At 41.6% G+C, this 18376-nt stretch overlaps 1 protein-coding gene across 1 annotated transcript in view; it reads left to right on the top strand.

Annotated features, from left to right (window-relative positions):
* GPR158 (G protein-coupled receptor 158) overlaps positions 1-18376 on the top strand; it is a 336112-nt gene that overhangs the window by 162713 nt on the left and 155023 nt on the right. Inside the window, exon 4 of the mRNA XM_054020723.1 lies at positions 4125-4342. Coding sequence (XP_053876698.1) covers positions 4125-4342 — 218 coding nt within the window. The remainder of the gene's footprint in view (positions 1-4124; positions 4343-18376) is intronic.

The raw sequence follows: 18376 nt of genomic DNA on the forward strand, positions 1-18376 counted from the left end.
ATCTCTTACTTCTCTCTGGGTCAGAGAGAGACTACATCTCCTCTTATATCTTGGTTGGCGCTAATAAAATCCACTTACCTGCATGAGTCACTAGTACTTTTTTCAGGGCTTTAGTACCTGCATTTAGGATGAGGCTCCACAGAGAAATCCCGTGTTCCTATTTGGGTTCCTGGACACTGCCATCCCATTACATTGTTACTTTGGAAAGTGAGAGATTCCCTAGAGTAGCCCCTACACTAAATGTAGGTAATATTGCAAATTAGGGCTGTCAATTAATCACAGTTAACTCGTGATTAACTTAAAAAAATTAATTACACTTAAAAAAATTAATCACAATTAATCACAGTTTAAATTGCACTGTTAAACAATGGAATACCAATTTTTGATGTTTTTCTATATTTTCAAATATATTGATTTCAATTGCAACACAGAATACAAAGTATACAATGCTCAATTTATCTTATTATTTTTATTACAAATATTTGCACTGTAAAAGTGATAAACAAAAGAAATAGTATTTTTCAGTTCACCTCATACAAGTACTGTAGTGCGAACTCTTTATCATGAAAGTGCAACTTACAAATGTAGATTTTTTTTGTTACATAACTGCACTCAAAAACAAAACAGTGTAAAACTTTAGAGCCTATAAGTCCACTCAGTCCTACTTCTTGTTCAGCCAATTGCTAAGACAGACAAGTTTGTTTACATTTACAGAAGATAATGCTGCCCACTTCTTAATTACGCCACCTGAAAGTGAGAACAGATGTTCACATGGCAATTTTGTAGCCAGCATTGCAGTGTATTTACGTGCCAGATATGCTAAACATTTGTGTGCCCCTTCATGCTTCGGCCACCATTTCAGAGGACATGCTTCCATGCTGATGACATTTGTTAAAAAATAATGCGTTGATTAAATTTAGACTGAACCCCTTGGGGGAGAATTGTATGTCTCCTCGGTTTTACTTGCATTCTGCCATATATTTCACAAAGTTCCTTCCAAAATCTGGGAGGGACGAGGTATGGAGCATGCTTTCAGAAGTCTTAAAAGAGCAACACTTTGATGTGGAAACTACAGAACCGAACCACCAAAAAAGAAAACCAACCTTCTGCTGGAGGCATCTGACTCAGATAATGAAAATGACACATGTCCTCTGGAATGGTAGGTAAAGCAGGTTGGGACATATGAATCTTTAGTGCATCTGGCACGTAAATATCTTGAGACGCCAGCTACAACAATGCCATGCGAATGCCTGTTCTCACTTTCAGGTGACGTAAACAAGAAACAGGCAGCATTATCTCCTGCAAATGTAAACAAACTTGTTTGTCTAAGTGACTGGCTGAACAAGAAGTAGGACTGAGTGGATTTGTAAGCTCTAAAGCTTTATATTGTTTTATTTTTGACTGCACTTTTTTGTACATAATTCTACATTTGTAAGTTCAATTTTCATGATAAAGAGATTGCACTACAGTACTCGAATCAGGTGAATTGAAAAATACTATTTCTTTTGTTTTTTACAATGCAAATATTTATAATAAAAATAACATAAAGTGAGCACTGCACAATATAGACTGTACACTATATTTGAAAATGTAGAAAACATCCAAAAATATTTAAATAAATGGTATTCTATTATTGTTTAAAAAATTAATTGTGCTGTTAATCACACGATTAATCGCAATTATTTTTTTAATCGCTTGACAGTCTTATTGCTAATATCAGAATATTATGGCAATGTTATCGAGTTGCAAAGGTAAAACTCTGATTAAGACAATAGGATTGGACCCATAACGTATGCATTCTGTCCTCACCTCCTACAGACTTAGCCTGTCTGTGCACATGCTCTCACACACCTGAAAACAAGAGAGAATTATCCTTAAAGTTATTTTTTGCTACTTCACAAATTTCGTTCCAAAGGTTCCAAAAGTTATTTACTAGCCATATACATATATAGCACCACTGGGATGAAGAGCAGGAACCAACAGATGCAAGTCGTACTGCATACATTGCTGCAGGAGGGTAATTTTGATGGAAGATACTGGAGCAATTCCCAGCTCTTGTGAAAAGTGAAGAAAGGTGTCACATTTATTTTGACACTAAATTGCTTGGAGCTTTCATCAAATTTTCCAAAAGTTATTTATGGAAGCCCCTATATCCTACCTAGAGTTTGTATTTAGCACTTCCAGCAACTTTGTTTTACTATTTTTTTTTTTACATCTCTCCTTTTCCTTTCTACTTTGCTCCATTTAATTCTGAATTATCTGCAATGTCAGTGCCTGCCTGAACCTATCATGCAGAGGTTTGCTGATAGATCCCATGAGACCTAAATCAGCCTCTAAATTCTTCCTCCTAACTCATGCACTTCCCAACTTGCCATTATGCCGCTGACAAGTTTTGCAGAAGTTCACTTGGTTTCTTGAACTGTTATATACTAGGGGTGCATCTACACTGCAGGATTCGTTCAGCAGCGTAGAGTATACATACCCACTTAGCCCCCTGACATGGGTGTAAACAGCAGAGTAAACGGTGAGGCATGGATGAAGCCAGTACAGTAAAGATACACCTGAAGGGTATGAGTATGTTCCTGAAGTATATATACTTCTCCTTCTCTACTGGTCAAGCCGTGCCCCTTGTTTACACTGTTATTTTTAGCACTGTAGTGTCCCACTGCCTCCTGCTGCTAGAGCCATTCCCACCACAGCAAAAGGCTCTGGCAGCGGGGGAAGGCTCAGACAGCTGCCCTTGTCTGGAACCCTTCCCTGACACAGGGAAAGCTCTGTCAGTGGCAAAAGGCTTTGGTGGGAGGAGGCAGTAGGAAAAAGGCTTAGCCTTTCCCCGCTGCCTCTCCTCTGCCAGAGCCTTTCACTGACACGTGTCCGTGGTGTGGACACGGTGTGTTTTTCACTGTGGCGTGCAGCCATAGTTACACTACATGCCCCTGAAAGCAATGTGTAACGTAGACATAACCTTATTGTTTTCTCGAGGTTTGAAATTTGTGCAAATTGTTTCTGTGAACATTTCCCCCCCCCCTGTAGGAGTGTCAAAAAAAAAAAAAAAAAAAGAATACTGTTCTTGGCCAAAGTTAACAGATTGTATATAGATCAGGAGCTCTCATACTGGAGATTGTAAACAGGTGTCTTTGGGTCATGACCTGCATACCCTTGCTATATTGGTAAATTTGCAGGTGGGGGGCAGGTATCCCAGCAAGAATCCAGATGAATAGAAGAACATTCGAGAGGGTTTCATGGTGTGGAAAAGAGGTTCACAGCATGGAAAAAAACTGAGAATCACTGATTTAGATAGACCAGGGGTTCTCAAACTGGGGGTCATGAAGTTACTACATGGTGGGTCGCGAGGTGTCAGCCTCCATCCCAAACCCTGCTTTGCCTCTAGCATTTATAATAGTGTTAAATATATAAAAAAGTGTTTTTAATTTATAAGGGGGGGGTCGCACTCAGAGGCTTGCTAAGTGAAAGGGGTCACCAGTACAAAAATGTTGAGAACCACTGAGAGAGACAAAATGTTAACATACTTACAAGACTTCCTGCTCTCATGGTTTGTGTTTGTAAATGAAAATTAGGTAAAGTACCCAAGAATGAGTTACACTTTGGGTAAGGAACTGAGTGTGTGCTGAACAATTGTTAATTAAATAGGGTTTTATCTAATTTGAAGGTAATTAACTCTATAGATAACATCTTTATGGAATTAAGGAACAATAAAAAATCAGATCAGAGTCTGTACTCTGAGTGTTAAGTAGCTAGCAGGGTCTGGTCTTCATGTCTCAGTAAGTATAATATTTCTTTTCCCCACGCTCCAGGCCTCTGATGTGGTAAATTCTGTCATTCACCAGTTGCCTTCACAGAACTAACTTTACAATCTGAACCTATTTTAAGAATAATGGGAAAACATTTGGCATGTGAGGTTGCTCTCCTCTGATTTCTAAACTGGACTGCATTTCCCAGGTGAAGCGACCTGAACAATCCCTGCTAGCTGTGCTGTAAATTAGTGAGAGAGAAAAATGGGGAGTGGAAGAGAGGTCAACAGAGAAGTGTTTTGCTCCTGTATGTGTGGACTGCCTGTGCCATGGAATTAAAGATGGTTTACTTCCCCCATTTGATACTTTCAGGAAAAGATACAGATAATCACTTCTCTGGAGGCAAGATGTCTGAGGAAGTCTACACCTGCCTACCCTGCAGGGAAGGATGTTCTTACTGTACAGATGATACTCCCTGCTATGCACAGGAGGACAAGTATTTACGGCTTGCTATCATCTCATTCCAAACACTCTGTATGCTGTTGGACTTCATAAGCATGCTGGTAGTCTACCATTTTCGCAAGGCAAAGGTAATCATAGGCATGTTTTCTTTTAACCTTCATGCTTGTTATGTGTTGCAAACATATTTGTTTTAAATGAAATGCTCCCAATTTGAATGATTGACTTCCTAACCAAGCAACTCTAATCTATTTTATATAGGCCAAGATTTTCAGGCATGTCCAAATCCGTTTTTAGGTGCCTGAATAAGTGGCCTGATTTTCAGAAGTGCTGTGTACCCAGCTGATTTCAGTGAGAACTGTTGGATACTCAGCAGTTTTGAAAATCAGGCCATTTATTTAGGCACTTTAATATGGATTTAAGCACCTAACATGAGGCACCTATGTTTGAAAATCTCAGCCTAAATGTATTTGAATCCTGTTAGGAAGGACAGATGTTTTAAATCTGCAGACAGCCCACATGGTTGATGATTACTTGAAATAAATGTGTCCAAAATGCTGATAGTTAATGAAAGTTTTAATTGGGTACCTTTGGGTAAAGTTTTGGTTTAAAAAAAATGGGAACATGTCCCAGCAATTTATAGCCTGTCTCTGGCATTCCTACAGTTTTAGGGTTACCCTATTTAACAAAGAAAAAAAGAGGACCCTCCATGGGGCCCTGGCCCCGCCCATTTCCCACCCCCAGCCCCCACCCCTTCCCCGCCCCAACTCCGCCCTAACTCCGCCCCCTCCTCCCTCCCACTCCCAGCCACGCGAAAAGGGCTGCCCGAGTGCTACCGGCTTCACGGTTTGCCGGGCAGCCCCCAGACCCTGCGCCCCCGGCCGGCGCTTCCCCAGCGCAGCTGGAGCCCGGGAGGGGAAGCGCCCAGCCGGGGTCGCAGGGTCTGGAGGCTGCCCGGCAAACCGTGAAGTTGGTAGTGCTTGGGCTTTGGGCAGCCCCTGTGCCTCCGGACCCTGCGCCCCCGGCCGGGCACTTCCCCTCCCGGGCTCCGGTGGCGCAGGGTCCGGAGGTATGGGGGCTGCCCAAAGCCCATAGCGCTTGGATCTTAAACAGAGCCGAAGAGTCAGGGGAGGAGCAGAGCCGCCGCGGCCGGAGGCTCTGCTCCTCCCCTGACTCTTTGGCTCTGTTTAAGAGCCGAGCTGCCCGAGCGCTACCGCCTTCGGGCAGCCCCCTTGCCTCCGGACCCTGCGCCGCCGGAGCCCGGGAAGGGGAAGTGCCCGGCTGGGGTCCGGAGGCAAGGGGGCTGCCTGAAGCCCATAGCGCTCGGGCAGCTCGGCTCTTAAACAGAGCCGAAGAGTCAGGGGAGGAACAGAGCCGCCGCGGGAGGGGAAGTGCCCGGCCGGCATTTTCCCGGACATGTTCGGCTTTTTGGCAATTCCCCCCGGACGGGGGTTTGACTGCCGAAAAGCCGGACATGTCCGGGAAAAAATGGACGTATGGTAACCCTATACAGTTTCATTTTATATGCTGCCCTGATAAACTTGCCACGTTCCCCTTATTGCAAACATTTCCGCATATAATATTCCTGTTAGTTTTACTATTGTTTTGTTCACAGCACTCTCTTGAAAACTTCCAGTTTACTCAAAAATGAATAGAAGCTTGCACATATTTACTAGCTAGTTTGGGAAGATCTACATGTGCATACAGCATACCACAGTATTGAAATTAATAGCTTCAGCCACTGTCCATAAATAGGTTTGCGTTTGGCTTTCCTGAACAGCGATTGCCCAGTCTACTGAATCTGACAGTTACAGAGGTAGGAAAGTGCGTGTCACGTTCTTCAAGACAGTTACTTCGGCAGGAAATCTCAGAATGAGCTGTAAAACTTTTTTCTCTTTCTTCTGTCTCTGACAGAGTCTTTTCTGAAATTTTGCTTTTTTACTGAACTGTTACTGAAATTGTTTAGATTGATTCAGACAACAGACTTGATTGGATATATAAAGTTTCTCTTAATGAAAAAAGTCTGTTGAAAGCAATATGAGTTGCCTAATATTAATTTAGCGGAATAACTCCATTCCAATTCTATGAGGTTTTACCCCGATGGTAATTTTATAGTCTTCTAATGGTTGTGTTAAATAGATAATATCATTAAGAGAAACATTCCTTGTGAATTTAAACCAGATTCCAAGCCTGAAGTGGAGCAAACAAAATAGTTTGCTTCCCATTCAGTTAACAGTGTGCTTTGACATTTTTTTCCTCCTTTCATTGAAACCTATATTAAGTTTTATAAGCCTAATAAAGAGGGGGATGTGGAAGTTTTTAACTCTTTCACATAAACAATACTGACCAGGGGTATGTGTGTGTGTGTGTGTGTGTGTGTAGATACTATTGTAAAACAAATAATAAATACATCTACTTTATTACATATATTATAGACTTTTTGGGGAGGAATGGGAACCTCCCACTTTCACTACCATTGGTAGTAGTGAAGCTGCATCCATGGTAGCGTAGTAAGTGATTGGCATTTTCTCAAAAAGTCAAATGTATACACAACCCCAGATAGGACCTGAATTTTTAATATTGAAAAACTCAACCAGCATCTCCTGTCCTTTCCACTTCTAAAATTCCTGTCCAGCTTTCTTTATACATCATAAGGAAGCAGAAAAGGGCACAAGCCCAGTTTTTCCAGATTTGTAGGCCATATTTAAGGCCTGAATAAAGAGTGTTTCAGAAGTAAGACATGGGACAAAATAGACATTTTTCCCAGACAGAGAGTTGTCTTTGAACATTCCATTTCATTAAATTAGATGAAGACAGATTCAATTATAGTTTTACTGGCTTAAGAAATGTTGATTTTGCTCTAAATAAACTTCTTACAAAGGAAAAAAATCTAAAAAGCAGCAATGAATTGGCGAACAATCTTTTTCCTTTTTGAGCAGTGTTTTCAATGAGTAGAAATTGAAAAATTATGTCCCACTGCTTGTCCCGTCAGTCAGCTGAATTTTCTCTTGGATTCCTTTTGTGTCCTTTATCTTGTTGGTACAGCATGCATTTTTTTGGGGGGGAATCTTGTGTAATTAACATGAAATGAGGAGCTCTATGACCAGGCAAACATACTGAGAACAATGATAATTTGCATAAGAAAGCTGTCTGTTACATTGGGTAATGACAGAAAATTGGAATGAAAGAATGGAGCTGGTAACTGGCCATGTATTTTCTGTCAAGAGGAAAAGTCATAAAAATGAAATAAAAGCTGTTGGAAAGTTTAAAATATCTAGACGCTGAGAAAAAATGTATTTAAAAGCAAACAGAACAATCTTTATTATATTAGAAGATGTGTGCCTTGTTATGGTTGAGATATAAAACTGCTCCAATCCATTGAGACGGATCAGTGTGGGAAGCAGAGCAGCTGTGATTCACAAAGGTGTGAATACAAAGGCAGATATTTTAGAAAAAATAATTTGTTCATGTAAAGTTTTAAGGGACTATGTACTGCCACAATTAAAAAATATAGATTCAGAAACCTTTAAAGTTGCACAATTAGGTACTCAGAAGTCAAGAAATGCCAGCTAAGGCCCCAGTCCTGCAAAAATTTATGCATGTATTTAATTTTATGCACTATGGCCCTGATTCACCAAACTATCCATATTTAGCATGTCTTTAGGTGCTTTGTTGGAGTTCCATTTACTTTATTGGGAATTGGGGCTTATGAGTAGTTCCACAGAAACCAGCTTAGCTTATTCTTCTGTTATATTTTGTTTTCATTCTTCTCTATACTGCCAAGTTCTGACTGGAAGTGGAAGTGCCTGGCTATCATGACAGAGGCTGTTTGTGTAGTATTTGCATCCCCGTTCAGAGAGATGATGGGTATACAGTATATAAGTTAGGAACTAAGATCACCAGGAGGAAGTTAGTTTTAATTCCAAAGTACTACGGTGAACTTTTATAGCAACCATCACATTAAAAGTATATTTAAACAATTGTCACTTAACAATAAAATGAAGTTTTAAAAATTTCCAAAATTAATCATACTGTAAAATAGCAGTCTCATAACCTGCAGCCAGGTGTTGTTAGCAGTGATAAAGGCCTGGTGCATTTCTGTCTGAGTCCTTTTTAAACTAACTAAAATGATTGGCTTGACCGCTCACCTAAAACCCTTATCCACTCCCAGGTTTAGGAACCGATAGTTTAAATCCTCTTTTCTCCTGTTGCAGGTGTTTCTTCCCCACTGACAAGCATTCAGGAATCCCTGGGAATATGAAACCACAAATACCTTGTATTGGGGGGGAGGGAGAAACAAGATAAACTTCTATTTACATGAAAAATGAAATGAGCAAGACACAAACAACTTATGAGGGATGTGGCTGACTCCACATTCTCAGTAATTAATTGCCAGCTTGTCGGTGGCCCAGAACTGTTATTCACAACACAATCCTCACCTACGCCAAACCTTGCTTACTCATTAATCCAGCTAGACTCTGTGGTGGTCAAGTAGGCACCAGGAGGTGGTTCTCCTGATCTTGTCCACTGCCATCCAGTGAAGTCTGCACCACCAGGTCCAGCTCCAATCTGTGGCTGCCAGGTTTGATTCTACAAAGTCAGCTTCTCCAGGTGTGCTAGTGCTAGATCCTGGTCCAGTGAAATCAGTCCACCAGCTCTGCTATTGCCAAGTCTGCTTCCATGAAGTCAGCTGGGCTGTGGCCTGGCCCTGCCTGTGAAGTCAGTTCCATCTGCTCAGCTGCCACCAGATCGTGTGCTGTATGTTTTACAGAGTTAATTCCAGCATCGCCAGGTCCAGTCCCATGAAGTCAGTCCCATTGCTGACTGGTCTGGTACAACAAATCAGCTCCAGACAGTTATCATAATCCCTGGACAGGAAACCCAAACAAAACAAGACCCCAAGACAGATCCTCAGCTGGTGTCAACTGTCATAGCTCTGTCAGTGGAGCTACGACAATTTATGCCAGCTGAGGATCTGTCCCCTTAGACTTTTTATTTTTTGTTGAATTTGGGCTCGTTACAAAATCAGAGTCAACTACCTATCAGCTCAGGATGACCCATTTTCCCCAGGCTATACCTCTAATAATTTCTTCCTGTTACAAATACATTTATATGCACCATTTAATATCATTTCCAACATCAGAATATAAATGACCCTCAAACAATATAACAGAGAACATGCACAGAACTGCACTGAGATGGAATTATAATATACAAGTTAAGCTTGCCAGAGCTATCCATTCCCCTTTCTCCTATATTAGAAACACAGAGCTTCTTGTCCCCTTTAACAGCTCTGGGGTTCACAGTAGCAATGATTGCACTGGAAGAATTATTAGTTTCCCCAAAGTAAGATAATCCGAGGCCATTGATGTTCCACACCTTTAAAGGGATAGGACTGCTAGGATATTGATTAATATCTAAATATAATGAAAAAAGAAGAACAGGAGTACTTGTGGCACCTTAGAGACTAACAAATTTATTAGAGCATAAGCTTTCGTGGACTACAGCCCACTTCTTCGGATGCACGAAAGCTTATGCTCTAATAAATTTGTTAGTCTCTAAGGTACCACAAGTACTCCTGTTCTTCTTTTTGCGGATACAGACTAACACGGCTGCTACTCTGAAACCTAAATATAATGAATTTCCTAACTCACTGACTCCTTATTTGCTAGTGTAATCCAGAGAACAGGGCGGGGCCTGGGTCTCCTTATCTATCCCCACCTTCCCCACACACACAGACTGGGGTAAAGACAACTGAGATCCCTGATTAGGGATGGGGACAATAACAGGAATACTTGAATTTGCCTTTGTGTTTTTGCTTTAACTTTACTTCTGCCCTGTTGAAGACAGAAGGGGAGGAACCTGCAAAGGGGCAACATCAGAAAGGGGGTTAGAGGAGGCCCAGAGATGAAAGTCAAACTCCTGGGACTATAGACCGGAGCTCCACTAAAGGGGCTGGTAGAACTTTGGGTGGGGGCCAGACTCCTTTCAGCCCAGGGAGGGGAAAGACTCAAGTAATCCAGCTGGAGGACTGGAGTTACAGACAAAGACTGTTGGATATAGGTTCCATCCTGGAATCAACTAAGGGAAACAGAGGCAGGGACAATGGTGGTTCTGTGGTGGACTGCTGGAGGTCCTACAGGACTGAGGTCCAGCTTTACATGCAGATTCTGCTGGTGTGTGTGTGTGTGTCTAGACACCAAAGTCTGACATTTCAGTTGAGGTGGAAGCTTGGAAGAAGGGAAGAGCTTTTACATAGATGGAACAGCTGCCCTTGCATGCTGCACTGATAGTATACATTAGACAATTCCTAAATTGTATATTGATTCTGTGCACGGCTAGTTTACTTTGCATAAATGTTCTTCAGTACTGAATTATGAGCATGAACCAAGATTCATAGTGTACATTAGAAGAATTACATTGTAGTGTAGGTGGATATCTTTAAAAACACTGAGCTTGTTGTCTACAGAACAGGGTAGGCAGGATGGGCAGGGGTGGTGTCCCTGGGCTTTGTTTGCCAGAATCTGAGAATGGGCGACAGGGGATGGATCACTTGATGATTACCTGACATTGACCACTGTCGGAAGACAGGATACTGGGCTAGATGGGCCTTTGGTTTGACCCAGTATGGCCGTTCTTTTAGTCAATTACCCATTTCCTTTGTTTCTAAATGGAGCTCACAACTGTGTCCTTTCCTCATTTTCTGTATAGTCACAATATGCCTTTAGATAGGCTCTTTTTAAGCTCTCATATAAGTAATTGCAAGATGCCCTATTAAAAAGATGTGTGTGGACTTAAAATGCCTATATTTGCTGATGGAAGTTAGAGCTGCAGTAATAGCTGAAGTTCCAAAAGAAAATACTTCCACAGGCATGACTGCAACAATGTGAATATCCTATATTTACTGGATATAGTGTCATTCACTCTTCAAAGCACAATGTTTACAGGATATATATGAATGTTCTAGGGGAATCTAGTGTTCAGAATTTAATCAGGAAAACAAACCCAGCTTTAGTATAGACAATGTAGTTGCCATGATGAACTAGGACAGTGGTTCTCAACCAGGGGTTGAGATGTATCCCTGGGTGTAAGCAGAGGTCTTGCAGGGGGTACTCAACTCATCTAGATCAGTTTTTTTCAACCTGAGGGTTGTGACTCCCAAGGGGGGGCTCCAAGGTTTAGGGAGGTTGCAAGTGCAGGGCTGGTGTTAGGGTTGGCAAGCAGGGCAATTGCCTGGGGGCCCATGCCACAGGGGGGCCTGCTAAGCTAAGTTACATGGTTCAGCCCTGGGCAGTGGGGCTTGGGCTTCAGCCCTGCCACCCAGGACTTGGGCGTCAGACAGGGTTCACAAATGAAAAACAGGCTTAAGTATCATACAAGTACAATATTTATATTCCAGTTGATTTATTTCATAATTATATGGTAAAAATGAGAAAGTAAGCAATTTTTCAGTAATAGTGTGTGGTGACACTTTTGTATTTTTATGTCTGATTTTGTAAGCAAGTAGTTTTTAAGTGAGATCAAACTTGGGATACAGAAGACAAATCAGACTCCTGAAAGGGATACAGTCATCTGGAAAGGTTGAGAATCATTGGTCTAGGATATGAAAGAAATAAGGGTCAAGATCAAAAATATGTAAATTGGCTCAAGTTCAGTCATGTGAGAGAGATGAGAGGTGAGAAGATCAGAGCATGTGGCGGCACTACTAAGATGCATGACCTTACTTTCTGTAGAGGGCATCTGTCCTCTGTTTGACAAGGTGGTCCAAAATTTTTGGGTCCTGATGCACTCTTAACTTTTTCATGGGTGCCTAAATACCATTAATAGCAAGAAATTCTGGTTTTAAACCCTTTGGCTGCCCAGAAGGCTGTATCCTTCTCCTCTTAGATGCTGACCTAGCTGCTTAGTTTTCATCACCTCAGGGCTGGATTACTGCAACACACTATATCTTGTCCTCACGCTGTTTTGACATCTAGAAACTACAGATGGTTCAATATATAGCATCCTGTCTTCTAAGTGGTATGAACCAATAAGAATACATAATGCAATACTCCACACTCTGCATTGCAAATCCAAACCAATCCCAGGTCCTGGCCTTTTTGTTCAAAGCTCTTCTCCATGGCAACATTGTTTGGTAAGAGTGCTACTGTTTATCAATCCCAAATTCAGATTTAAAGGGGCTGGTAATGGGGCATTTTCAGTGGAGGGGCCTTGGCTGTGAAATTCATTAATACCAGAGATTAAGCTGTGCCCTAGCCTTATAAGCTTCAGTTCATGTGTATATATAATTGTATTATAGCCTTATTTAGATATTTTAATAAATGGCTTGAAATAAAGATAGTAAGGAATTTTCTCCTGATATTCAAGGTGAATTTCTTAACAATGAGATCTATTACATTGTGGAACAATTTTCTAGAAACAATTGCGGAAGCATCAGCTTTTCTGAAATGTAAAACTAGATTGGGTGAACTACTAGAATTTATAGTAGCTTGTTCTTTTCAATCTTAGTTCCTATCTGTCTTATATCTGAGCCCTTGTAGGGAATAGAACTGTACCAGATAGACTACAACACCTTAATAAGTCTTTCCCTTTGATTCTTTGATGTAAAACTGAGTGGATTCAGGATAACTTCACTTAACTGAATTTCCATTTGGATTTGTGAATGAACACCTATGGATTTGCTAGAAGGTGACTTTCTGTAGTATCAGCAAAATAGCAGCAATATGATATATTTATTATGCTCTAATTGCTAGTATCTGTGCACCTTTCCTATTAATCATTAGCAATAGCAAAGTCCTTAGTGGACGTCACGGAGTCTCTGGCACTTCTCCCATTACAGGGTCAGATCTCTGTTGAGGTAGGGCTTGCGGTTTTTTGTGGGGGGAGTGGATGGGAATAAAAGGACTGTTGGAATTTTGAGTGTCGCTTATGGTGAAAATGCTCTCTCAAAGATTCATGTTTGCAACATTTCCTGAAGATGGTCAGACTCTGGATTCACCTGGTCTCTCTGGGTGATTGTTCCATAGCTGGATGCCCTCAGCAGACAATGTTTTTTGTCCCCAGCTCTCACGCACTTCATTGTGGGCTTTATTATCTGCATTGCCTCAGAGAAACACAGCAATCATGGGGGTTCATAGATCAAAATTTAGTCTTTGATGTAGCTGGGGCTTGTTGTACGATGTGAACAAAGATGTATCAGTGTCTGCATATCCATATAGTGTCTGCACAATGAGAGAAGAGAAGACACATTTTTTTAAAAGAGAAAATGTTTGTGAATCTTTCTTCCATTTTCCAGCCTGTCTGATTTGTAAAGTGCTTTAGTTTAGAATACTTGGGGATTAAAGTTGCCATATAAATATAATACATTGGATTCAGTGCATGCTTTCTCTTTCTGCTGACGTTCACTGATAAATTTGGAAGCTTTCTAAAGCATAAGTGAAAGATGGAAAAAAGACCCATGGAATGTCTGGAGAAAACTCTTCTGGCAGAATGCAGGGAAATGGCTGAATTGCTTCACCTCAGTTCATTCCTCTTTTTTTATTACTTTCCATGCATAGGGATGAACTTCCGCACACATTTAAGTGTTTTCCTGAATCAGGGCCTTAGAACATGGCTAACCTAACTAATGCTTGCAGACTGAAATGTGACACTATGTTGGACAAATTAGTTTGCTGGTAATCAATTATACATATATAAATATGCGTTATATTTAATATTTTGTTGTTTTTTCCTTCAGTTATATGTTCTGATTTGTGTCATATCTGGTAGCTTGTTCTGCCTGCCTGAGAAGATGACATGCCTTAACATCAGGGGGCAGATGGCTTCTTGGGACGGACTTGATTATGTGTTCCAGGAGGTCCCTTGAAGTATAGGGTTGGTTAACTTACAAACTTTTAACAGTGATACTTATGAGCTGTCATATTGAATCTTCTGCAGCTGCAACTGATGACCTTTTTCCTTTTCTTATTTTTTTATTAAAAAGAGAGAGACATTCTGGTGACTTTGGCCACAGGGAGAGCATTTTCACTAGCAGAGTTCTTCACCTATAGATACAGTGTTTCAGGTTTCAATATTGCAGGTGTGGTGTATCTGGTATAGAACAGAATTTCTGCTTTAAAATGTAAACCAGCTTATCTTCATAATATACCATGACAAATTTAATTACTCGTATAACAGAAAGGATCAAGGGGCAGGTGAATTTAAAAAGAAAACGTTTGGGGATTTCTTGGTCTTCTGACATCTTGTGCATGTTCTCTGTTAATGAGATTGATCTATTATTGATGGTTGCTTGCCCTTTGTTTTCTCCTAATTTTTTAAAAGTAGAAAGTAGATGCAAGACATATTCTGTTTGAGTACAGTAATAGGTTAGCTAGTTGTAGAGAGAAACTAGATTGTTGTCAAAATATTTATTTTTAAAGCAGAAATGAAAGATATACAAGGGGTATATTTATTGAGTTCAGAAATACACCTCTACCCTGATATAACGCTGTCCTCGGGAGCCAAAAAAATCTTACCGCATTATAGGTGAAACCGCATTATATCGAACTTGCTTTGATCCGCCGGAGTGCGCAGCCCCCCCCCCAGCACTGCTTTACCGCATTATATCCGAATTCGTGTTAGATTGGGTCGCGGGGTAGAGGTGTACTGCAAAAACTTCCAAATGCCAGTGATTCCTAACAAATTTGCCTGTATAACACAATACATAATTGTGTATAACCAACTCTAAAAATCTGGCTTTTGATTTAATTTGGGAATTTACTATATTTTCATATCTCAATCTGTTTGAAAAATACTTTAAAATAGGACAGTAAACACTTAAAGTAGTGAATGATTTTGTAAAAGACTGACTTGAGTAGTAGTCAATAATAAGTTTCATTTGTACAGTTTTTTTCATCCTAAAAGATCCCAAATGGAGCATTTAACAATCTATAAAAAAAAAAACGGAATGCCAACATTACAACACTACTGTATACATGTAATTTAGTCTGTATGTGAATGAGTTTGTTGTGTGCAGTTGTAAGCCAAACAAAAACAAACAAAAAAAAAACCCTAGTAAGTCCTTGGAATGTATTAACAGGATATTCTCTTTCTCTGGGTAACTGTCTTAGTTTATCTCCAAATTAATTACAAAGGAAATAATTGAAAAAAATAATACATATAAGCAATGAATTTACTTATTTCACTCCTTCCATGAGAGATCATCTCAACAGCTTAATTAATTATAGTGGACTTTGGATAAGGCTGGCAGTAAATGGAAAGACTCTCATTGATTTCAATGTAGAGCTGATTGGAGTATTTTTGACAAAATCTTTTTTTGGTTGAAACAGAAATGTTGAGAAAGAAGGGGTACTCTTTTTCTATAGTCCAGTGGAGTTAGGGTACCAATTTGGGATGCGGGGTAAGTCTCTGCCCTGCCTAACTTGGAGTAGGGACTTGAACTTGGGGCTCCCATATCCCAGGCTGGTACCCTAACCACTGGCCTATAGAACTTGTGGTCTCCCCATTTTACAAAAAGGTTTCAAAAGGTGTCATTTTCCTTCCATGTTAGAATGAAAACAAGTGTTGAAACCTCATAACTGTTTTGCGAAAAGAAAATGTTGTTTTTCAGCCAGCCCTACTTCAATGGGCTTTGATTCAGGCCCTATAGGACTCTCTCTGGCTGGGAGAAGGGAATGTTAGTATTTATACTGATTCCATTAGACCTTGTCAAATGCTAGGAATATAAATATAACTGACACAAAGGGCTGCTGGTTTCTAGGCTGTCCTTCTCTCCTGGAGTCACACGCGAGGCTGGCTGGGAACTAGCAAGTCTCAGCCATTTCTCTAACTACAAAAGGCGTAAGAGAAGATTCAGCCCAGTCTGCTCATTGAATTCTAGCTTGAAGGTCATACAGCAAGGGTCAGTGAAATACTCCCTACTTGTTTAAACTCTGTCCTCACTACATTGACTTTTTTCTGTTTTTTGTGGGAAATTTTGAAAAGAAATGAAGTTTTTAAATAGTAGCCCTTCCTCTCACATTTTTTACTTTTTCAAATAAAAAACCACAAACATTTCCAGTGGGGAAAAAGAGGGTGAGGGGCAACAAAGGGGGAAAATACCACACACGCTGAAAATCCAAATACCAAAAATTGAAAACCAAACCAAAACATGCAGTACAAAACAAAAATTGTTTAATTTCAAAATTTCCTATTGAAAATTTTTACTTGCAGCTAACTCTCATTTTGGCAGGATTTTTTTTTTTTTTAGTCAACCAGATCTCTTTACTTTAGACCAATTACTTTCCCTCAGTGATAGAGACTTCCTTCCCTTCTGTCATCTGACCATAGTAAGGAATCACACAAGGGTCAATTTCTCCTAACGTTGAACAAAAACCTTCGTTCACTAATCTCTCCTCTGCTTATTGCTGTTAGGTTACTGATAGCCTCCCATTGGAAAAAGAAAAATAGTCCATCTTTAGAGGAATGGTTCGAAAATATATGGGAGGTGGTTGCTATAGAGACTTAGATATTTGGTCACTATTTATTCAGTGCTCAAAACTATATTTGCCTGCCAAAAAATAAACAAATCTAAACATCACAACTGTCCATTTTTTTAAATAATATTTGATAGACATTCCTACTTTGTTAAATGTATGTAATCAGAAAATTCACTTAATTTAATAGAATCACTAGAAATGACATGTCATGGGTACGGTAAAGATGCTCAGTCTGTAACATGGTAAATAGAGAGATCCAAAGATTATATTATTCTATAATGTTTTTTCTAAACAAAAGCTCATTGTTGTAAAGATTGTTGTGTTGTCTCTGATATTTACATGTCTAGGACTTGTGAACTTGTTAAAACCTCCTAAATAAAGACATAGTTTAAAAAAATGATAATCCAGGCTGGGGGAGGGAGAATGGATGGGGAAGTGGAATTTATTCAGATAAGAGTTTTATTCCTAAAACTCCTTCTCTCTCTCTGCTTCACTGCAGAGCTTCTGCCTGCCTGGAACTGCTGCTAATGTACCTTCCACTCTGGCTTTCTGCTACTTTTAATGAATCGGAACACATTAGCGTTGCCAACTTTCTAATTGCATAAAACCAAACACCCTTGCCCCATCCCTTCCTCGAGGCCTGGCCCCTGCCCCACCCCTTATGAGGCCCCGTCCCCCACTCACTCCAACCCCCCTCCTTTCGTCGCTTGCTCTCATCCACTCTCACTGTCACTGGGCTGGGACTCCAGCTGGGCGTGTGGGCTCTGGGGTGGGGCCAGAAATGAGGGGTTCAGGGTGTGGGAGGGAGTGAGGGCTCTGGGAGAGTGTGCAGGGTCTGGGGTTGGGCTGGGGAGGAGGGGTTTGGGTGTAGGAGGGGGCTCTGGGCTGGAGTCAAGGGGTATGGAGTGTGGGAGGGGGCTCAGGGCTGGGGCAGGGGTGCAGGAGGGTGTGCGGGCTCTGGAAGGGACTTTGGGTGTGGGAGGGGGCTCAGGGCTGGAGCAGGGTATTGGGTACCAGAGGGGGTGCAGAGTGCAGGCTCCAGGAGGGAGTTTGGGTGCGGGAGGGGGCTCAGGGCTGGGGCAGGAGGTTGGCGTGTGAGAGGGGATATGGGGTGTGGGCTCTGGGAGGGAGTTAGGGTGCTGGAGTGGGTTCCAATCTGGGGCAGGGATTTAGGGTGTGAGAGGGGGATTGGGGTGCGGGCTCCGGCCGTGGGGGCGCTTACCGCAGGTGGCTCCCAGTCAGTGGCACAGTGGGGCTAAGGCAGGCTCTCTGCCTGCCCTGGCTCTGCGCGGCTCCCGGAAGCGGCCAGCATGTCTGGCCCCTAGGCAGAGGCACGGCCCAGCGGCGCTGCATGGTACGTGCTGCCCGCGCCCACAGGCGCCGCCCCCGCTGCTCCCATTAGCCATGGTTCCTGGCCAATGGGAGCTGTAGAGTTGGTGCTTGAGGCAGGGGCAGCATGCGGAGCTTCCCTGGCTGCCTCTGCACCCACATGCTGGCCACTTTTGGGAGCCGCGCGGAGCCAGGGCAGGCAATGAGCTTGCCTTAGCCCCGCTACTGCACTGACTGGACTTCTAACAGCTCGGTCAGTGGTGCTGACCGGAGCTGCCAGGGTCCCTTTTCAAGCAGGCATTCTGGTGGAAACCAGATGCCTGGCAATCCTAGAACACATATCCTTGCACCCACAACACA

Source organism: Malaclemys terrapin, chromosome 2 (assembly GCF_027887155.1).
Source record: "Malaclemys terrapin pileata isolate rMalTer1 chromosome 2, rMalTer1.hap1, whole genome shotgun sequence".
NCBI lineage: Eukaryota > Metazoa > Chordata > Testudines > Emydidae > Malaclemys > Malaclemys terrapin.